Source organism: Fusarium solani (genome assembly GCF_023522795.1).
Source record: "Fusarium solani strain SB1 chromosome Unknown bctg00000015, whole genome shotgun sequence".
Taxonomy (NCBI): Eukaryota; Fungi; Ascomycota; class Sordariomycetes; order Hypocreales; family Nectriaceae; genus Fusarium; species Fusarium solani.
In genome coordinates this window covers 50,047-72,386 of record NW_027072143.1, presented here as the reverse complement: position 1 = coordinate 72,386, position 22,340 = coordinate 50,047, and the positions used below count along the sequence as shown (strand labels likewise).

Genomic DNA, 22,340 nt, shown 5'->3' with positions numbered 1-22,340 from the left:
AGATCTATCTCTACCCGTGGCTCTTCTGGCATTATCTATATATTTGCCACACCCCCTAACTCTATCAGGAAGAGGTCTGTTTGCTTCCAATACGAGAGCTGCTGCAGCATCCTCTCTTATTTCTGGCTGGTCCTCCCTCATCAACAACTCCCTCACTCTTCCCGCTTTCGCTCTGTCTCCATCCCCCAACAACTACACCACCTAGTGCAACCTACCATTCTCGCCACCATCATCGGCAGCGCCTGTCCATCTTAAGAGATCATATGGAAACCTCGCATAAGGAACCTCCTGCCATGGCCATGGCAATGCTCATTATGCCGTCCACTCACCACGCGCTTCGACTGTCAGTCTCCTCGGACTATCATCATTCCTCATCCGGTGCCAGCATCTCTAACATTATCTCTTCTGTTGTGCCCCAGAAGCCGGCCAACAGTAATAATTCCTCGGATTATCGGCCATTGCCCTCGATCTCGGAACTCATTCAGGACACCAAGCTGGGTCCTCCTCGTCCTGGACCTCCTTCTAGCACCCAGCCCTGCTCCAAGCTTTCGTCATCTTTCGAGCCCGTTCTTCAATCGTTCTCAAAGGCTGGGAAGCATTCCTCACCACAGCCGCTATACCCGGCTTCGTCCTTTCCCCCTCAACAAGATGCTCTTACCTCCTTCGCAAGTTCTCATCGGCTACCACTCACTAGCCGACCGCTACTGCCTCTCTCGGACTGCCAGGCGGGCCTTTCAGCCAAGCCGGACATTCCTCCCCAGCAACATCATCCTCAACAGCAGAGGCCTCCGCGGGCTCACTATCCCTTAAACGTGGTGTATACGCATCCTCATCCGCCGCCGCCTCCTACGCGTGTTGTTTATCAACCTGGCCAACAACCTCCTAGTCAGATGCGTCTGCCCGTTTCTCGGATCTCTCCCAAGCACGCTGTTCCGCCCCATGTCTCAAAGCCCTATAATCCATGGGAACCTCCCGATACGGGAAAGGGAATGTGTGCTCCTCGAGCTAGACATGATGCTACCGTGACTAAGCACTTTGAAAGCTGGAGCTACCAAGATTCTTTAAGTCAAGTATGTCGGAATAAGCTCGCATAGAAGGGCGGCAACATTAACTGACTTTAGATCGGCTCCTGCTCCCACAAGATTCTTAACTTCTCCGAAGTATATACCCGAATCACTCAAGAGCAGCACGGAGCTCATCCCATCCCGAGCAGACTACCGACAGAGCAGGATATCAGCGATATGCTCGGCAACATCGAGCGCATCGAGCGGCATTTGGAGCAAGTAAGGAGTCTGTTGCAAGCATCGAGTCAGAACGAGCGGGCTCGTGAAGCAGCTAAGATGAAGAGCCCGTACGAGGAGGATCACGATGTGCCCATGCACGAAGATGAGATGAAGCCCCAACATGGTATGACAGAAGCCAACACGCGGTTGAGGGTAGGTTCAATCATTTGAGACCAAAAAAAAAAAAAAAAAAAAAAAAGCTCACCCGTTGATAGTGTGCGGCTCCCCTTGACCGGTGTCATTGTTGCAACCGAGTTAACACACCCGAATGGCGACGAGGCCCTGATGGAGCGAGGACGTTGTGCAATGCGTGCGGCCTACGTTATGCCAAATTAAGGAAGCAACAGCTTGAAGCGAGGTCGATCCATGTGAAAACTGGAGAGGCTCATAGCTACTGAGGATCTATCTACTGTTAGTCCCAGAAGCCTTGGCTCACTGCATAAGTTTGTCATCAATGATAGTATAATGAGAGTACATGACGCATCGACTTCCTGCTATCAAATCTCAATTACTCGTTTCCGGTTAAAACACCCAGAAACGAACGCAAATATATACTATTGACTATCCTGCACGCAACGCGGCACCTTCATTCCCTACAAGAGAGGTGATATTACGGTATATCTCATGATCATATGTAACCATTTTTCAAGGCCAATCATTCGGTACGACTATTACTTATCTTCTCTTCCTTAAGGCTTGCCACACTTGGCCAATTCCACTCATACATATCTCTCCGTAGCTTGGGCATCATAGAGCTCAACTGTGTAGTCTTCGAGACCCTCTTGGTTGACCTCGTTGCTGCTACACCCTTCACAAGCTCTGGCCATTCCGCCAGCCTCAAAGGCCTATCAACTTCCTCGACATCGCAACGTGTTAGCTACTAACATTTATAGTCCTGGGGCGGTGCCCTATTCAAGTGGAAAGATTGACGTTTCTATCATCTATGGGACAAAAATAAGCGTAAGAGTGCAATAGGATGGATGAGTCGCGTTGCCCACACCTCGGTACCGACATGAAACGCAGTGCCGGAGACCATGCAGCGGACAAGTAATACCATAACAACAAGGACTGTCGCACCATACACGTCCGACTCTGCCAGTCCATTCAGGATGCGATCGACGCTGCCTGTTGCTGGGATCAGATCCTTCTTAAAGGCGGCACCTACGCCAAGCAGCTGGCAATTAAGAAAGGCGAGACTGCTCTGGTCGGGCTCGACGCCATTCTCGTACCACTACCCTTACTATTATAAGTTGCTCTTTTATCCTAAGTGGTTCCGGTATCTACACAATATAGCCTAAATTTGACATAGCGCCGTTTCTGGTCAGCACCGGAAGGTTCTCTCGGTGGGAGAGCCATTAGAGGACATGCTAATCACCGACTTACATTTCAGCCACTTCTCGGTGCGAACAGGGCGGTAGTCGGTGGTCAAAACGCTCGAGTGATTGGGAACAGGCTCGCTGGCGGCGGACGGTACGGGTTTCTCATGGTTGGCTCGACCAAGGCTCGAACCCACTACACTGCAAATCCACGTGGACCACATATAAGTGGTCCATCTCTATTACATCCACTCGTCGGCGCTCAGATTACGTCATAATCCACTACACTTGGACCTGAAAGTGGATGTAGTGGAGTGGATTTAGGTGGATTTAGGTACCGTGGGATATTCCCTGACCCTGTACGGTTCATAGTACTTATTTTGGTATATAATTGCCTATTAAATCGAGGTAGCTGGACCCAAGTTAGCCGAGATCCATCACCCCTACAGCTAATCTTATAGCATCATACGAGACACTACCCCTATTGAGCGCGTTTTCTAAGATTTCCTGCTGTTGTTTTTGCCAAAAAAATTTTTGACGATGTCAGCCACCCAGCCAGGCCAACAGCAGCACCTCGAAGACCGTCTTTTTCACCATTTCAGAGGCTGGGCTTGGTCAGAACGCGCTCGTGATACTAGCTCTTGGCTGTGGGACTTTGGCTACGATATTCAACGTCATGGCTTACGCAAATGGGCTTGCAAGGACTGTATCCTCGGAAATCGTCCCATTATCGCGAGTTTTACCTCTTCAGGTCTCCAGAACGCGGCAAATCATCTATGGCGTGAACACAAAACACCAGCACCAGAGGGAGAGAAAAAGAGCACAGCACAGCTGAAATCCGAATGCGTACTGAAATCGAACCAGCCGACTATTGCCTCTGTTTTGAAACTGGACGTCAACAAGCCTACGGAACAGAATATCGCGAATAGCTTTATCTCACGCTTTGATAAGCAACACTTTCAGCGTATGCTAGTCGAGTTGATCGTCAGCAGCAACCAGTCCTTTTCCTTCGCCGAGAACCCCATCCTCCGAGAAATCTTCGGCTATTTGAACCCCTCCGTTTCGATCCAACACGCCAACTTGAGTGCCACGGCTGTCCGATATAAGATCATTCAAGAGTACAACCGCCACAAGCAGAAGGTTATCGAGGTGTTGAGGGATTCCCCTGGAGCGCTTCATATCTCATTTGATGGCTGGACGTCTCGAAATAAGCTTGCCCTGTACGGCATTGCTTGTTTTTTCAGAGACGAGAAGAATCGGCCATGCAAAATCATGATTGGGGTTCCAGAGGCGCATCGTCACTTTGGCTCAACGATCGGTGGGGAGGTTCTCGACGTCCTACACACTCTTGGCGTGAGTCCAGAGAAGATTGGCTATTTCACGCTCGACAATGCTGAAAACAACGATACTGCAATGGAGGTCATTGGTGCTGAACTAGGGTTCGATGGCCGACTACGCCGAGGACGCTGTTTTGGCCACACAATTAACTTGTCAGCCAAGGCGCTCTTATTTGGAAAAAACGCCGACGCGTTCGAGCAGCAATTATCAGGCGCAGAAGCGTTATCTGATACTGAATACGCTCGATGGCGCAAAAGAGGACCAGTTGGCAAGTTACACAATATCGTAGTTGATGTGCGTATTAGCCATCGGCTGATTTACTTATTCAAGGAGGTCCAGAGGGTAAGCGGTTTTACTAAGTCCTATTCGTCTCATACTAATTCGGTATATCTAACAGGACGAAATTAATCGCGCCACCACCCTTAAACTCCGATCCAAGAAACCACTCAAGCTAATTATCGATAACGACACGCGTTGGCTGTCACAACTCTACATGATCCGCAGGGCTCTACGGTTGAAAACCTCTATCGAACTCTTACTGATCAAGTATAAAGCGCAATGGGAGGACGAAAATCGGTCTAAAAAGACTGGCCAAGTGACACAAGCCAAGTTGGCGAAAAAACCACGCATCCTCCGAGACGAGAATCAGCTAACGGACAAAGACTGGGAGGTTCTTTACCATTTGGAGGCTATTCTGACCGTTTTTGAGACTGTGGTAAAGACGCTTGAGGGTGATGGACACATCCGCAGGCGTAAGCAAGGCTGGACTGGCTCCTACGGCAATATCTGGGACGTGGTGCTTGGCTATGAGTTGCTGCTTAACACACTGGAAGAATACAAGCGGCTTGCTGCTGATTTTCCTGATCCAGAGCACTTCCGCATCGGAATCAACCTTGCTTGGGGTAAGCTGGATGAATATTATCAGCGGCTGGACGAGACGCCGATCTACTATACGGCTATGGCGCTCCATCCAGCTTATCGTTGGGACTGGTTTGATGAAACGTGGGCTCATAAGCCTAGTTGGGTTGAAAAGGCAAAAGAGATGGTTGCCGACGTCTGGCTGTCCGATTACGCTCATCTCGAGGTTAGAACCAGCAGCAGCAGAGGCGACGACGCGCCACCGGCAAAAAGACCTCGGTTTTTCAACCCCTTCGAGAAGAACAGTCGTCTGCCAAGCTCAATACCACCCTACGCAGCAGCTATTGTTGGGGACGAGTACCAAGCGTGGCAGACGGATCGTGACGCCAGCGACGGCAACGTTCGTGATCCAATTGGTTACTGGATCACTAAGCAAGGCAGATATCCTCGGTTATCCAGGATGGCATTGGACTTCCTGACGATCCAGCCGATGTCAGCCGAGTGTGAGAGGTTATTTTCAGCTGCTGGCAAGATGGTCTCGGGGTTGCGTACGAACCTAGATGCTGAGATTATCGCCATTTGTCAGGTTTTACGCTCTTGGTACCGTGCTGGCCTTATCAAGGACCTGGATCCATTGCTTAAGTCGCACCTTGAAAGTAAGCTGGATGGCGGTTGTGGGACTCTAAGCGACGACGAGCTGGCGCTTGCTGAGTCAAAATGGCTATTGGAGGGCGAGGACAGCGCCAGCGAGGTTGACGATTCAACACAGCAGCAACAGGCTGAAGAGTTAGTGTCAACCTCTGAAAGTGAGGCTGAATAGGCACCGAGGAGGTTGTGAATAGCCTCAAAGATCCACTATAAATCCACTTATAAATCCACGTGTGTACATCCATTCCACCCCGGTCGAATATGTGCTACATCCACTATGTAATTGCCTAAAAATCGCACATCCACTCTACTTGGTCCCAAAGTGGAGTGGATGTAGTGGTTCCGACCCTTGGGCTCGACTAATAACCGAGTCATCGATAACATCGCGTTGTCATTGACGAGGCTCGGGTTCATCGGCATTTGTATGCACAACGTAACTGGTAACCAGATCTTAGTTCACTACGTTACTATATACGATACCGCGCTCCGTGTCCTGCATTTATGATTTTATTGAGTCCGGCATCGACTGCGCTGGATTCCGTCGCGGTCACACTATGTCGATATATATAACCAGCAGCTAACAACTGCCGATATGCATTGGCTTGGGCACCTATGGAATTATTCTTGGTTGCACTGTAATTAGTGTGGTCCGGGACAACCTTATCGAAGGGCAGTCTGCTGGTGACCTCGCTATAACTCTGGCTGTCGTCGATGGTCCATGTACTTAGCCTGAGTTGTCCCTCTTATGCAGTTTCTTTACACCGAAGCCGGAGCCTCGGACGACATGCTCATCCAAGATCCCTCACACCATAACGATCCCGACCTGCTCGCCAACACTACCAACACCGACAACCTCATCATATACAACAAAAGCTCAACCCAAGAGCTTTGCGTCTTATAGCAAGTGTGGGCACTGCGCGCGAGACCAGCAACCAGGTAATACCATACCAGAGGCAGGAAAACGGTTGAGCAAGAACCATCACCGGCCGTGTGGGTGCCAAAACAGTTACCTTGGACGTATTGAATTTTGGTTAGTCGCAGTAACGTGAATCTGATGCCTAGAGGTAGTATGTTTTCTAGGGATTTATATCGTTCGTCAGTAGGCAGAGGGGCTTCCCCAAGCGACACTCATGCATCTCCATATTAAAAATAGTGAAACCGCTCATGTTAAATAAATGCAAGTAACTCAACAGCAAAGCATCAGAGTTGTGACTCTGATAGTATCTCGGCCCGCAAATCCGCTGGATGAAGCCGGTTTGTTAACGGAAACCTGAATCCACAGCCAAAGAAGAACTCAAGACAATCAACTAGTCGCTGCAAGTGAAGCGCTAGCAGCAACAGCGGCCATTCAGCCCAACAGGGCAATAATAGTATTAAAAAAATCCAGGAACGAAACTGGATCGCTGCCAAGAAGCTCCGTGTCAGGTAGAGCGAAGAACAGCTGAGACTTGAGTCTAGCAATCGGGGCTTGGAACGCATCCACCGCGATCTTTCCACCTGCATGGCCGACCTGACGTTCGAGGTGTATGAGCTTAAGATGCAACTTCTACAGCACTCGGGATGTAATTGCACCCTCATTCAGAACTACCTCGCCTATGAGTCCCAGCGATACGTGCAAGCGTTAGTGGAGAAGTCGTAGTGAGCGGCCGTGTTTTCATAGGCGTAGACCCTTTTGCGGCGGGAGCAGAATTAAAACGGGGCGAGGATGTTGGAATAATTGGGAGCTTCCCCGTCACTTCAGGGTCACATCACAAAGTCCTAGATTGAAAGTTGAAAGTCCTAGATGGAATCGCATGGGATATAAACCCCTAGGGAGCTCTCACCATGCCAATAATAATAATAACCTTGATTTTACCAATCACACCCAGCATCACTGCGCAATTAAACAACAGAGGAAAGATGCCAAGGCGCCATCGCGGAAGTCCCTCCGGTTGTTTGAGGGTTGTGGAGACGAGGGATGTCAAAGCAATGTGAAACCAACAGGTGACAGCAGGCTTGAGAGCAACAGAATACTAATTTCTCTTTCCTTCCCTATTCAACTGCCGCTATGTCGGTGTCGCGGGGTGAAGAACCTAGCCTTATGGGTGGCTAGGGTGGACTAAGCTAATCCCTCGGGAGGATGGCCTGAATGATATATCAACATGTGATAGGCGCCGGTCCAGTTAGCGCTTAATGAATAGCGGCATGGGACTGTCTCATAAAGATGTCTGAGACAACTCCTCCGCATCTCCGCGGCGTTAATGAGTAAGACTTTCGTAGTATAGGCTAGAGGCAGTTGCAGGGAAGTCCTCAATATGAATGTAAGCTGAGCGAGCCGAATCGACTGACGGAAGGATAAACGCGATGGGATTGATTCTCCGATAATGAGCTTCTTTTTCTCTTTGTGTATGTCTCCCTTACAATCGAAATCGAAGTTCGGATGAGAACCAAGCCATAGTCCCGGTGAAGGAGGCAATGTATGCAAGTTTAATCACCACGTCCGCGTATGACACATCGCTTTTCGCAGACACATCGCTTACCTCTGCACGTTGACCTGTGATTTCGCGAGCTGACCCAGGGCAAAGGGAGGATGCATGCTGCCCTGGCCCCTGTAGCGACCTTATTGCTCCCGTCGCTCAGCCCCACCATGCAACATGTTGTTTTTGGACTTGCAAGGGGCCAGCGCCTGCCATATATGGTCCTTTTAAAGCCCCTGCAAAGCCTCGCCCTTCATAACGCTCTATGCACAATCCAACGAGGACAATAAAACCCACCCACATCATTGGAGGGCCTATTCCCATCTATGGCCACAGCTCTAGAAATGATGACCCTTAATCAGGAAGAGGCTACAGAACTCTGCGGATCTTTTCCTCACCAACATATTAGCCACATTGACAAAGCGGAGCCGTCAGAACCCCCCGGTCAACGTTGCCCAAAGGAGCGGAACGCATTGTTAGGGTGGGCCCGTGTGAAGACCGGGCTTGGTGGTCAAGGCGTGATGGGTCCGTGCCCGAAGCCCCAACTGAAAACTAGACCGGGAAAGTGACCTCTCTGACCCCTACTGTTGTGTGGGGCGAGCTAACATACTTTACCCCATCATACCGTACTCCGTAACTAAAAAATCACGTGCCAAAAGTCTGACAACACCCCCCGCCCCGACCCCGCTTCACGATGCGACTTCGCGACACAGGCTTCAATTTCAACACGAGAATAACCACCCAAAATGGCACCTGAGACACGCAATTTTGGCACTGAAATAAGCAGAAATCGCCAAAGAAATCATGAATTTACTCCCGAGCAAAGATCTGCGATGGTGGCTGAGATATACGCCGGCAAATCGTATCGGGATGTCGCAGATGACTATGGCACGGATCCGGGCACCGTCTATCGCACAAAGCGGCGCTGGGAACAACACCATTACAACCACTCGAGACCTCGTGGAGGGCGGCCAAAGAAACTCACGGCTATACAGATTGTGAGGATGAATTCTTTTATTAACCGGCATCGGCACCTGACGTGGAACGACCTGATTCTAGAGCTCGATTTGAATATAAGCAAGAGGACCCTCCAGCGACGGCTTCAGAGCTACTGGCGCCGCAAATGGCGGTCCAAAAGACGTATCGCACTATCAGAGGACGATACAAAAGAGCGGCTTGAATTTGCTGAGTATTGGATCCCTCGGATTGACGAGCTTTTGCTAGTAAATTGGCCCTGAAAGACAGAGGGTTCTACCGCTGATTTTCCCGCAGGCCTGCTTCACAGACGAGTGCATAGTTCAAAACGCTCCGAATAACCCAGATGGCTGGGTCTTTCGCCGGCCTGATGAAAAGCTTCGTAAGGACTTAGTCAATGTTCAACAACACGGAAAAGCTCGTCAGTCTATTATGGTGTGGGCTGGCATAGCTGGAAGAAGAAGACTCTTCTTATCGTCATGACGAGGGATCCTGAGGCCAAGAGGAACGGTTACACAAGCTGGAGCTATATCAAGGCACTATCAGAAGGTCTTCTTCCTTTCATCGACGAATTTGGGCTTTTCCAGCAAGACAACGCCCGGATTCACACTTCAGAGAAGTCCAAAGACTGGCTGGTTCTCCATGGGATCAGGCCCATAAATTGGCCGACTAACTCGCCTGATCTCAACCCCATAGAGCACCTTTGGAAAGCTTTGAAGTCCAAATTACGAAGATTACACCCTGAATTTACTAGACTAGGCAAAAGTCAGGCTGATACAGCAAAAATGGTGTCGTGGATCAAGGAAGCGTGGGATGCATTGGATCTAGGCCTCGTCGAGAAGCTAACGCAGTCAATGGTGCGCCGGCTTCAAGCCGTGCGTCGGGCAGGGGGTTGGTATACAAAGTATTAATCTACGGATCAAGGGCTTTAAATTGATATACTTTTTAGCTTCATTGGACTTCTTATTATTGTGTAATTAAAGGATGAAGATGATGTGTGAAGACGGGGTGGTGGTGATGTGGGTCTGGTGTTGTCAGACTTTTGGCGTAACATTTTAGTAGAATGAGATTTGGCTTCTTAGCTACCGTCATCAACCTGCATCTCCTGCGGGGGGAGTTGGTAATCATCCGTCTCCATAAGGCTGAAACATACCGGCAAGGAAATACTTAAGAGGTTACACAAAGCACAACACATTTGACGTGCTCCCATGTCACGGATGCTTGTCTGGTGGAAGTAACGGCTAGCGATAAAATGTTGTTGAATTGCGCAGTGATGCTGGGTGTGATTGATAAAATCAAGGTTGTTATTGTTATTGTCATGGTGAGAGCTCCCTAAGGGTTTATATCCCATGCGATTCCATCTAGGACTTTCAACTTTCAATCTAGGACTTTGTGATGTGACCCTGAAGTGAAGGGGAAGCTCCCAATTATTCCAACATAAAACCCCGTCTGAGCGTCTGGGGGGCCCACTGCCGGCAAACATGGTAAGGCGCCCAAACATCGGGGACTGGTGGATGTTAAATAGGGGCGCCGGATCTCTCCGGGACAGCCTTACTTCGAAAAGAGTCGGCATCAATGTCATCGGGAGAGCCTAGAGCGATGAGGCGCAGTCATGGATCGGGCTTCTGGCAGGATTAGTGCATTTTAAGGTGGTTCTTAGATCAACTGGTCGAGGTCGTCGGGACTGAGATCGGCGATTGAGAGTCCGATTCAATCGCAATTCAATCAAGTTTTTCCGCGATCCCGATTTGATTGAGCCTTCAGTCGATTGAGTTGAACCGGGCTGATCGGGAACCAGGGGGAAAGAACCCACAGCTAGTTAATTTTATATTTTATCGGCTCCGCAAAGCCTAGAAGCTGCGCACAACGACCCAAACAGTCCTGCGAAATCTAGAATGCCCCTCCATGCAACAGAGTGCTGCGGAAGCTTTATCCAGGACAAGTGCCATTCATAAGAGACATCTCTCTCGATGCAACACCTCCCTTACACAACAAAACTTGGAATGACAGCGGAACTCATAAGATCGGATTGGCCCAAGTACAAAATACCCGCACCCTCCGCTGATCCTGCCTGCAACGATACTGGCTCCTAACTGAGTCGTCACATAGGCAGTCAATGGAGCGCAGCGCTCAATCGTTGGCAAGAGCGACATGTCGCATATCAAGCCCTGGCCCCACTAGAGCAACTGCCTGCAAGGCAGCTGCTCCTGCCTAAACTGGCAACGCTTTCATTTGTGTATAAAGAGCTGCAAGACTCAGTGCACCTTGTTCCTGAGTTCTTGCCCTTTAGATAATTCTCATCAATCGACTGGCACCGCCTAGGACGCCTTTCATGATTGTTTTTGTATTGTTTGATGTGGAATTCAATTGTTTGATATGATAACTACGTAAACTTTCATGGCTTCTTTTTTGTCTTTTTTTGAAGGGGTTTGAAGGGGGGGGGATGAACAGCTCAAGCATGCTTCGGTTTCTATCAAAAAGGATTCTCGATCGCACAATCAGCGCGCGAGGCTGGGCTGGCCAGATAGTTGTATGTGCTCTCTGGACATTTGCTGGATTAGTAGAGGCTGCGAACGTGGATCGAAGTTGGGCATGAGCTCTCATCCCTGGTCCCTCAACCATCACCTCCTTCCAGCTTGCCAGCACTAGCTCCACCCTGAATGGATGAATAGTGGGCCCCTTTCATCGTTGACTCATGCGGTTGCTGTACCCAGTGGATGTGGGTTGCATTCGAAAGAAAGCACTGTTTAGGTTGGTGTTCATCCATCGGCATCAAAGCTCCATCTGCTTCTCGCGAACGGGCCTTGCCCAAGGGATGTCCACTCTGACGGCCGTATCCCAGACATCTTCAACATCAACGTCCCGAATGAAGCGTTAACTATCGGCGCCGGCCAATCCAAGAACCAAATAAAGCTCTGTGGAACTCGAGTCTCGGGCACTGTTTGATGAAACAACACTGCGGGAGTAGAAGGTGTTGTGTTGTTGAAAGGTCTAAGTTACATGTGTCCGAGAGGAGCACAGCTCCTCACATAGTATCCACATCCCTGCCACCAGCAGATCGGACCATCTTAGTCATACAGTCTCAACACTGTTCGAGTGCTCTAGCGGGGAGGGGAGCTTTAACAAGGTGCGCGTCACCTCAAGGGCACATCACCCCAGAGCCTCGACAGACGCAAAAGCCACCAGTAGTGGCGCTACCGAAAAGTTGCCGGGGGTAGTAAGATCGATGATGTGATGACGTAAAATGGGTCACTGCAGACAGCTTGCTAGTGATGTACCTAAGCTCCCAACCCAACGTCACGGTCTCGGCCAGGCCAGGCTCAAGGACCTGAGTGTAAGGCCATGGGCATCATGGGCAACATGGCGGTCGGAGCGCGAACACATGCCCGGTTTCTGTGTTGATCCCAACTCCTTGGACCAATAAAGCGAGGCAATTGCTTGTGCTAGGACGAAGGTAGGATGCAACTCAGAACTCAAGGCACTTTACGAAGGCAAGCCGCCCATTCCCCCAGTCACCGGAGTTCATGATCCTCGGTTATGCAAGATTCATCAGAAATCCCCAAGCTTAGAGCGCAAGTGGCTTGGATTCTGAAACAGCAGTTGGACTGGCCAATGATGGTCGCAATGGTAAAGTGCTCAGCTTACCTCGTGAAGGTCGCTGAATCTCCGCTTTGGAAGGTGGAGATTCACACTTGTACCTCCTTCCCCATCCCCGTTCAGTTTTAGCATTTTACATCGCCCAGCCCTGGTCCTGGGCCGACATCACAGCGTTTCCCAGCTTGATCAAGGCGCATCACCCACTCAGCTCATCGATATCTCCGCTGATTCCCCAAGCTCAACTCTCGACACTCATCCTGGATTTGACTCCAATTGATTGAATCGGCCCTCCTCCACCACATCCTAAGCACAGGTCAACTCTATTGTACCTCTTTCTCTGCGGCTTCTAATACAGTATTAAAACACCACATGCCCTCAACTCTCGACTTCATCCACTTCTCCTCTGCAGGCTCTTAGGTCACCTCTTCGACTTCGACTTGATCCTCCCCATGTTTCTTCAACAACTTCTACTTCACAATAATCGCCCTGTTTAACTGATTAATACACCTTCGTCCCTTCTCTAATTTCTCTAATTCTTCACTTCCCTCCCCACCATAAGTCACCTAGCTGCCGACTTGGTTGACATAGAAAATCCTGCTGGTGGAGTCACTCCTCACCACAAGTCCTCGCACTCAGAGTCGGCTCGATATTCTTCTGCAACAGATCCTACCACCACCGAAGTCGCGAATCAACGGTTCTGCAAATCATCGCTCTGCCAAGGGCTGTCCCAGTTACAAGATCCCTCTTATATTCGAGCTCTTAATTCAATCGCACTCTGGCCAGCCGGATCTCGGCCTCAACGTTCCTGTGCCCTAATTTGCTGTAGCTTGGGATCATTCAAATCCTTCGTCTGGAAACGAGAGCGGTTAAGAGCATCATCGCCCGGAAGCACAACATCATTTCCGACTCCCCCGTGCCAAAGCCGCGGCTCTCCTCCTGGACTACTCCCTGTGTAATACGACCTGTTCTCTTTGTCACCGGTACGGGCCAGGCTTATTATCTGACCCCTTGAGACCAGCATCACGTCTCCTGAACCTGAGCATGCCCCTATTGGAAGACTTGGCGCTTCACCGATCTATTTAAGAGCTTCAACACATTCAATCGCTTGCAACCACGGCTCTTAGAGCAGATATCAGAATTTATAATGGAACTTCTAGAACTTGTCGAGAACGAGCTTGCGGCCCACCCATTCCGGTGCAATTGGGAAGAATGCATCAAGGTTAGTGTACTTCTTCCTCCTTGAGCCTTTTGGAGGCTGATACTTCGGATATAGAGCTTCAACCGCAAGTCTGACCTGCAGAGGCATTACCGAATTCACACGAATGAGCGTCCTTACGCTTGCACAATTCCTGGCTGTGGCAAGAGCTTCATTCAACGAAGTGCCCTGACTGTCCATATCCGAACGCACACTGGTGAAAAGCCTCACCAGTGTCAATACATTGGCTGTGGAAAGCGCTTTTCCGACGTGAGTGGTTCGTAAAGCTGGAAATCCCTGCCGCAATTAACCAGTTCAATAGTCTTCCAGTCTCGCCCGACACCGCCGAATCCACACTAGAGAGCGCCCTTACAAGTGTGGCCATAATGGCTGCCTGAAGAGGTCAGCAATTTGGCCCTTGCTAAAGCCCTCCAGCTAACGAAGGGGCAGTTTCTGCAGGAAGACTACGATGACCAAGCATCAGCGTAGATCGCACCAGAACGGAATGGACCCTCACGATCCTTTGGACGACTGCTCGTCGGACTCCGACTCTGATGAATTCCCGTCGACTCCTCAGACCCCCTCGATGACTTGGTCTCCTCTGATGGCAACCAACTCGTCAATACCGCAGGGCGCGTTGCATCGTGCCAGTTCCTACCCTGACTTTGGACAGCAAATGCATGATTACCCTCTCCAGCACCACCAGCAATACGTTGGCCGCCAAATAATCCGCTCTAATGTTCCTCCCAAGTTCCATTCGCACACGGCTGGTAAACAGCAAGTCGACATGCCTATGACACATCGAACAGCGAGCATTCCTCGACAAGCCCGTTATGTTACTGACCAGAGCAACCCTGGAATCACGACCCTAACGACCAACCCTATCTCGTCCCAGTACCAGCTTGCTCAGCAGCAGGTTGAGCGACCTCCCATCGGGATGCCTTACTCGACCCCAGGCATGGCGGCGAAGCCATTTATCCAAAGCAGTCCCAGTGCTTTTCGGCTGCCTCTGTGCAGAGCACCCTGATGCAGGATAGCGGCTTCTACCCGCCCCAACAGCAACACCCACCTTCGTACACCATCCAGGTTGCTTCCCCCGTCGACTCTCATCAGAGATTGCCCACCTACCCTCAACCGATGCACCAGGCCATGTCTCAGGCTCAGCGGACCGTCACTACCCAGGCATGGCAGCAAAGCCCATTTTCCGCGACCAATAACTACCCTCAGCCGACTTGTCAGCCTCAGGAGGAACATTGGCCTCGATACCAACCCCGACCAAGGTGACCACTACTGGCCAGTTGCCCGCCTATGGCACTGCTGTCTATGACTTTTGTGGTCCAAAGATCGAATTTGACGATCCCACCATGCAATTTCCTAGCAGCAGACTCAAGACCATCTAAAACCCCTCGATAGCGTGCTACACAGGCATAATTGCATGAGTTGGTTCCCAATTGAGCCTATCTCTGTATCAGTATCATACCCAGGATGAACCAGGCAAATATTATCCCTGTTTTTAATTTTATTTCTTTCGCTTTTATTGGATACATCACTTGGGATATCTATACGGGAACAAATGCGAGCAAATAACCAAGACGCTGCCAGGGGGCGCCGAAATCATTGCGGATTGGATGGGACTTACAACAATCCCGACTTGGAAGCATTTCTCGGCATTCTTGCGCTGTTACCCAGGTCTAGAGCATTTGAGAACGGGCCGGTTTTCCTGTTTCTTCTATGACTATGCCTGGGCTAAGCAAACTCTCCTTGGGCAGTAGTCGGTGTTCTGACGAAACCTTTCCCCCCACCCCCCCTTCCTTTTTTCGATTTCACGCATTACGATTCCCCTTTGTTCGAGGCCCTACCTGTGCAAGCGCATGGCATTGACAATAATACGCATTGTTTGGTCGCTTGATATCGTTTTGCATTTTATTTTGCGTTGTCGGTCTTTCTTGCAGCGATCAGGGTAAAATCTCACGAAAGGCGGATAGTAACCTCATTGAAGGCGATTTGGGAGGTTTATTAATTTTGTTTTTGGCAGGTGAGAACGGGTGAGGGCAGGGGCCGAGGAGATTTGGTTGATATAAAAGGATACCTAGTCCGACACGATGCTGCAACGACCGTTTGACAGAGTTTGGAGGAGCGAGGATTCATGAACACGGGGCGTGGGGCACAGGCTGAAGCCCTTCCAACGGCTCCAGTCATGAATGGCAAGGGAGGCGATGAATCATTGAGGATTGGAAATACCCTGTGGATGGTTCTGATAGAAGAAGAACGAGAGATGAATGCATGGCTAGGGAAATTCCCGCAGGACTGGGCAATGAGGCAAATGTATCTGGGCGACATCGAGGATGTGTTTAGCAAGTTGGATAATGCAAAGGAAGCATTATGAGGCGGTTGGACTAGGTGCCAGCTTTGCGGATCAATTTGTACGATAGTGTCGTAAGAGGTGAAAAATAGGAAACCTTTGATTGCTTTATTTTGAAGCATAATAGTATGGATGTTGACCTAACTGCTATATGGAGTGTCACATTTGAGGATACCTATCTGCGTACAGAGGGTATCTAGAGATGGCGAAAACAGTCAATCGAGGCCCTAGGCGCGTGCAGATTAATGGGCTGCCTATCAGCACCAAGAAGCACCTCACCATAGAGAGCTGGGGGGTGCAACTTCTTTACTACTCACATCGGCATATCCACTACTGACTACATAATGGCGAAGGCGTGTTGGTTGGGGCTTATGAACAATGCCGGCGAAGACTTGGAGCGTCTTGCCACAGATATAGAGAGAGCACATCCACTTAGTCAAGAAGCCTCGAGGAGGTTTAGGACTATACATAAAAGAGAGATTCATACCGAGCAAGCTTTGTGAGAGCTTTGGGCGACAGCTGTGGACCAGGTGACGAGCTCATTGACATGGTTCTATGTCTTCTCTTTCCAGGTGCTACCTCGCCTTTTAACAAGTCCGGGTATTGGGACTATGCCACTATTTGGAATGTTCTTAGCTATCCCAAAGTTGCATTCCCAATCAACACGGTGGACCAAGAGGTTGATACTCCTGACAAAGAGTGAACATGACGTTGTAAACTAGAAGTTGTGTGGGTCTTTTCTGGCTTTTGTCTATCTTGCGCTTTATGGAATTTTGAGATGTGTTGATAGATTCGCTCCGTGGCCAAATAAACCTGGAAGTTTACCGCGACGCTTACTTCTCACCACAATAAGCAGCGCGCTGTTTTGAAATCGATGAGACAAGTCTTTATATTTCTCCAAAGCTCAGTGTTACCCGGGGGTCTGTGATGTACGTACCTTAACAGGCCGACCCCACTCCTGCTGGAGAAAAAGGGGGTGACGAAACCCGTAAATGCGTCGAAACCGTAAATACCTTACATAACTGTTTTGTACCACAATTCGATCAATTCGCATGCTACAATTAAAATGAAAATACCTGCATGTATCTGAGAATTTGGATAAAGGATATCCTCACTTTGAACGAACTTCATTTACTTCTGGTTGTGTTGTAGCCAACCTGCGCCGGTCGGCGGTTCCGTCGCTGCGACCCCGGCGCAGCAATCCTGACGCCCGGGGTGGCCTCAATTTCGCCGCCTTCAGGCGCATCGTCGTAGCGAGTTGGCATGCGATTGTAGCCCCATCCTCCGTAATTGACTTCATGTAGTTGAGGGTCATCTTCAACGTCTCTTACGATCGCAAATGGCCTCTGAGAAATATTTAAAAAATAACTGCGGTTGTTCCTTCAACCCGTGGCTGTGTGAAGATCTCAACCTCATCCTCGTCCATTGACTCGTCGTCGGGTAAAGGAGGCAATTCCGGCGATGACTCTACCGAGAGAAAATCACCCGGCGAGGAAGGAGGATCTTGAACTACAATAACGTCCTCGGCACCGGCGGCAGCCTCCACTGCCTCTCGGCGGGCAGTCTGTTCATCCCTCCAAGTGTCGATCTCGGGGATGGAGTCAACCAAGCTCTTTGGGCTTGTTGTATATAACAGGGAACGCCTTTCCTCGTCAGCTTGAAGCCATTCCAAGTAGAAACGTTCCTGGGCCTCGAGCTCCTCGTTCGTGAGCAGAGCTCGGCGTTGCTCCTCTAGTCGTTGTGCTTCTTCGAGTGCTCGGGGCTGCCTTTGCTCAAGCTGCCGCTCGACCGCGGAGAGCTGGAGTAGTTGGATTTCCTCGTGTTGATTCCTGTTCTCGTAGTTCTTGCATCCATGCATTCTGATCCTTAGTCTGCCTCTTAAACTCCTTAATCCAGTCATCATGAGCTCGGTCTGTTACTCTCTCTCGAATCTCGGCGAAGGAGAGGGCGCTGTCGGTTGGATTCGGTACCCGTCGAAGTGTATGCGTCCTCAGAGCATGAATGCGGATGCGCTCCCGTTGGAGACTAACGAGCCTCTGATGTGATAACTTGGCGACGAGAGCGTAGTCCAAGGCGGCTTCGGCATGCTCGATTTTGGCCCTGGTAGGGCTACTGAAGTCGGTGAACTTATGACGGATAGAGGCGAGGTCCTTTCTTTGCTTTTTTCTCGGCGTAACTGGATGGATTAGCTTAGGGAACATCGGCTCCTCGATATCCTTAGCTGCTTGCCGTAGCGATGCGAGAACTACTTTCTCTATTCGGTGGCCATAACCCTGACTTCTGGAAGCCCGTGTAGATGTGACAGGACAGGAAGGCAGCTCGATACATACGATCCCACATATTAAGGAACTCAAAACGTGTCATCCGAAGTCCGCCGCCGATGATGAAGTCTGTAAGAGCATTGTGTTGTTCCTTTTTGAGGTGCTGATAGACTCCAACGTCAAGAGGTTGTGTGAGGTGACTCGTATGACTGAGAAGCTGGAAGGCGGTGATATCGAACATCTTGCAGTACCAGAGAAAGTCAGGATCTTCATGAGCGGAAAACCCATCCATTAGAAGCAGCCTGTGCACCGGGGCCGACTTCCGTGTCATCTTGGATGCCCTGAAGGCGATGTCTTCGGTCCAGGAAGTTCTCGTGAGATCGGCGTTATATCCGAACCAGGTTTCGATAGTGAAACCGTCAAAATCGCTGCTCCGAGAGAAGGAATGACGGTTGAAGTGTTGTATCCACTGGAACGCACGATGGTGATTATTAAAGCCGGTCTCCGTGTGCGTCAGAACGACTTCGTCATCGATGTTTGCAAAGGCATATTCCTCGAGCAGCGATTTCGCCTGGAATATAAGGAATGAAGGGATAGCGAGTCCTGCGGCGCTGATGGCATCCACCGCTGTAAATGACTCCTTGTTGCCGGGTTGGAAGCTCACGGGTCGAGACTTCTTCCTCTTGCGGATGGAATAGATTCTCGGGCAGTCGTCAACCCAACCGATTTTCAAGGGAGACTCGTCGAAATTCCAGAAATTGCGAGGCACAATATCTTTCTCTTTCATCGTCATCTCGAGGTTGTCATACCAAAGGTCCATTCTCTCGATATCGAGCTCTGCACCGGCACGGGTGATCTCCTTGACCTTCGGCTTGGTACACTGAATCTCCGGATGCCGCTTCTTAAACCGGCGAGCCCAAGCTGACGAGACCGGAGCCGCAGACACTCCAACTCGGTGTTTCCTTAGGAAGCAGGCATAATTGAGGATGCAGGCTTCTGTAACCTGGAATGCACAGTTCTCGACTGAACGGATAAACTCGATGAGGGCACGTTCCTCGGCGGCTGTGAGTGCCCCAGGCCGTCCTCCCTTAGCAGGCCGCTTCTTCTCTGAAGGGAGCGGCTTTTCTGCTTTCAGGAGATATAGATACTTCACAGTTAGAGGCTTGTTGGCGTTGTGCAGCCTCGCAACGTCTTCAATGCTGTAGGGGCGTGAAGGGCTCCGCCGAGTCGTCTTCGTGAACCCCGCACCGGCTAGATAGGCGCGCGCAGCCCGCGCCGCAGCCTGCCTGGACTTCGCTGAAACTTGGGTCATAATAACTTCACTTACTGGAAATTCAGTATGCAAAATGTCGAATTGATTGGAATCGATTTGGTTGAGTTGTGCGCGTGCAAGTTTGTATGAGGCATTTACGGTTTCGACGGATTTACGGGTTTCGTCACCCCTCTCCAGCAGGAGTGGGGTCGGCCTGTTAAGGTACGTACATCACAGACCCCCGGGTATAACTGGTAGTTTCCATAGCTTCTCTGGGCTTCAAAACTAAGTCCGACGATATTAAAAAAAAAAAAAAAAATTTCCAGCTGGCTACCTACTTTGACCAGTACCGTAACCTGAGGCCCTATTCAACTACTCGTACCTGAAGTCTCCCCAAAGGCCCTCTTTGGCCCATATCTGGATAGTATCTCCCAACCCCGGCCCTTGCTCAAGTTTGATTGCATCCCTGGTAGCAAGCACTAGACACTCAAAGAACATTTTGGTTGCCTTGGCCTTCGTGGTTTGTTGTTCGGAGACCAGGTTTTGGAAAATGACAGAGCTTCTCGCCCGAACGTCAGAACTGATCGCAGCCTCGGGACCGAACTGATTTTGCAAGATGTAGGCGACATCTTCGGTGGCTTCCACAATTGGGGGCCGCTCAGTGGGAATGCTGGGAGGAAGAGGACTGGGCTCCAAGGCTGGAATCTCAATCATGGTTTCTTCGGCGGCCATGCTCGGCTCAACAAGGCCCTCCGCTCCAAGCTCAAATGTTGGCTCCTCGACAATTTCCAGCCGTGGGGACTTGGGGACTCTAGGCTCTGGTTCAACTTCAGCAACTCGGGCTGGACGCTTCCGTGCCAGTTGTCTTGCTTCCTGAATGGCATCAAAAGAGAGGATTCCTCGCAACTCGGGAGCCCACCCAGAGCTTCGTCCTTCCATCATAATAGAGGATACAAAGCCACCGGATGTCTGCATATCTACCAAGGCGGCCAGAAACGGGTCTCGAGGGATGAATCTTGTGGGTCTGATGATGCTTTCGTGGCTTGTCTGCTGCTCCTGGATTTGGCGGCTTGAGAGAGTAATCTCTTCATCCGGTACCAGAATCCTCCGTCTCCTAACACGTTGCTCAGGTCGTCGCGATATAACGCGTTCTTCTTCGGGCTCACGAAGTTCGGGCAGGCGGAGTGAGGGAATCTCTGCCTCAATCTGCCGAACAACTTCTTCGCTGATCTCGGACAAGGGGGGATTCGGGGATTCGAGTGCCACTGATATCCGCTGGATGGAACTCAAACTCTTCAGCCCCTATCGGGAGTTCAAGTCCTTCTTCAAAGGATGGTTCAATCGCAACGCCCTCTTTTTCAGGTGGCCTTGGTTCCAGCTCGCTCACCATGTCTTCCTCAAATGGGCGAGGAGCTGGCGCTTCTCGGCCAATCTCGATACCAAAATCAAGCTCGAGATCCAAGCCCTCCATGGGCACCGCAGCCTCCTCATACATGCCGGGGTACCGACTCGGGCTCAAATCCTCTGGCAAGGAAATGTCGCGGAGGCTGACGCGGGGTTTGCGGCTGATCGGGGCCACTCTAACATCCCCTATCTGAGACAGGAGCCAGTTCGCGTCGGGGGGAGGAGCCAGCTCAAAGCCGTTGTAAGGTATCACCTCATTGGGAAGTCTGAGTGCTTCGGGGTCGGGGTGTTGAAGGCTGATGGGCAGATCATGGTCTATGCTTGGTAGGAAGGTCTAGAAATGTCAATGCATGTAATTAAATGGATCAAGAGGTCCTACATACCATCTGCATCGTCATCCAAGTGTCGTCACAGTCATCCAGCAAGTATCGTGTCTTGCGCTGGTAGATCCGGACAGCTCCAAGCAGGAGCTGACTGCTCAGTCGAAGAGCCATAGGTGCCTGGCTCGGCGTGGTGATGAGTGCTATGCTATCGATGATATTCGACTGGAGCACATGCTTTTTCGAAACCTTGCGTTGGAGGTTGGCGGAAAGCCAGATGCGAGCAAGTGGCCCGCTCTTCTGGAGCAGAGTCTCGGAGTAGAACATGATGCGTTGTTGGGCAACGACGCAAGGCAGAGGAAGCCACAAGACAGAGGGGGTAGTTTAGTGTCAAGGTTATGTTGGTGACTGAATTGCAACACGCTCTGGAACAGCAGTCTGAGGTACGTCTGAAGAAAAGGCGACCAGGGAAGAGGAATATGCTTGCAAGATAAGGGAGGAGAAGCGAAGAAGAGAGTTACGGCCTGGGCCTTGAAAAAAAAAAAAAAAAAACGACGCGGAGGAGACATTCTGTGTCAATGGTACAAGCAAAGGTGACATTCGTTGAGTGTAATTAACGTCAAAGAGCATACTCGAATGGCTGGCGTGCTGCGTTAAGATCCTTGCGGGTGTCAAAGTGGGAACTGGTTGCCAAGGAAACGGTGTCAAGATGCGAAAAACACAGCATTGACATGATTAACACATGACGAATCAAGCGAGGGTGGAACAAAAAGAATCGGAGAAGGTTGGGATTCTTTTGTGGTCAGGATCAACACGACGGAAGTGTAAATGGCTTAGCGTATCTAGCGGCCCTATGAGATTAGTTCTCCCGGGCGTAATAAAACATACATACACACATACATACATACATACATACATGCACAACCACGATTTCGCCAACCCCACTCGTTCGCCACGCAAAAAAAAAAAAAAAAAAGCACCACCAAAAATCAACAACTTTACAAAGAACTTGACCAAAATGATAGATATGCGCAAAATTTTTCGTCTTATTAATAATAATTGAATCTCTCTATTG

At 50.2% G+C, this 22,340-nt stretch overlaps 5 protein-coding genes across 5 annotated transcripts; 4 read left to right on the top strand and 1 right to left on the bottom strand.

Moving 5' to 3' along the window:
* Positions 1-293: 293 nt before the first annotated feature.
* On the top strand, positions 294-2,212 carry MRS44_017997 (uncharacterized protein; the record flags this gene model as incomplete). Its single annotated transcript, XM_065616202.1, has 3 exons — positions 294-1,070; positions 1,122-1,436; positions 2,177-2,212. The coding sequence occupies 3 exons, from the start codon at positions 294-296 to the stop codon at positions 2,210-2,212; spliced, it is 1,128 nt and encodes a 375-aa protein (XP_065472274.1).
* A 927-nt stretch (positions 2,213-3,139) lies between these two features.
* MRS44_017996 (uncharacterized protein) lies at positions 3,140-5,615 on the top strand (the record flags this gene model as incomplete). Its single annotated transcript, XM_065616201.1, has 2 exons — positions 3,140-4,279; positions 4,335-5,615. 2 exons carry the CDS (start codon positions 3,140-3,142, stop codon positions 5,613-5,615), a joined length of 2,421 nt encoding a protein of 806 aa, XP_065472273.1.
* A 3,030-nt stretch (positions 5,616-8,645) lies between these two features.
* MRS44_017995 (uncharacterized protein) lies at positions 8,646-9,785 on the top strand (the record flags this gene model as incomplete). Its single annotated transcript, XM_065616200.1, has 3 exons — positions 8,646-9,122; positions 9,172-9,256; positions 9,301-9,785. 3 exons carry the CDS (start codon positions 8,646-8,648, stop codon positions 9,783-9,785), a joined length of 1,047 nt encoding a protein of 348 aa, XP_065472272.1.
* A 3,830-nt stretch (positions 9,786-13,615) lies between these two features.
* MRS44_017994 (uncharacterized protein) lies at positions 13,616-14,693 on the top strand (the record flags this gene model as incomplete). The annotated part of the gene is made up of 4 exons (XM_065616199.1): positions 13,616-13,690; positions 13,745-13,936; positions 13,989-14,068; positions 14,117-14,693. The coding sequence occupies 4 exons, from the start codon at positions 13,616-13,618 to the stop codon at positions 14,691-14,693; spliced, it is 924 nt and encodes a 307-aa protein (XP_065472271.1).
* A 2,462-nt stretch (positions 14,694-17,155) lies between these two features.
* MRS44_017993 (uncharacterized protein) lies at positions 17,156-21,592 on the bottom strand (the record flags this gene model as incomplete). Its single annotated transcript, XM_065616198.1, has 7 exons — positions 17,156-17,374; positions 17,416-17,857; positions 17,913-18,308; positions 18,367-19,755; positions 19,924-20,843; positions 20,929-21,279; positions 21,329-21,592. 7 exons carry the CDS (start codon positions 21,590-21,592, stop codon positions 17,156-17,158), a joined length of 3,981 nt encoding a protein of 1,326 aa, XP_065472270.1.
* Between the last annotated feature and the right edge of the window lie 748 nt (positions 21,593-22,340).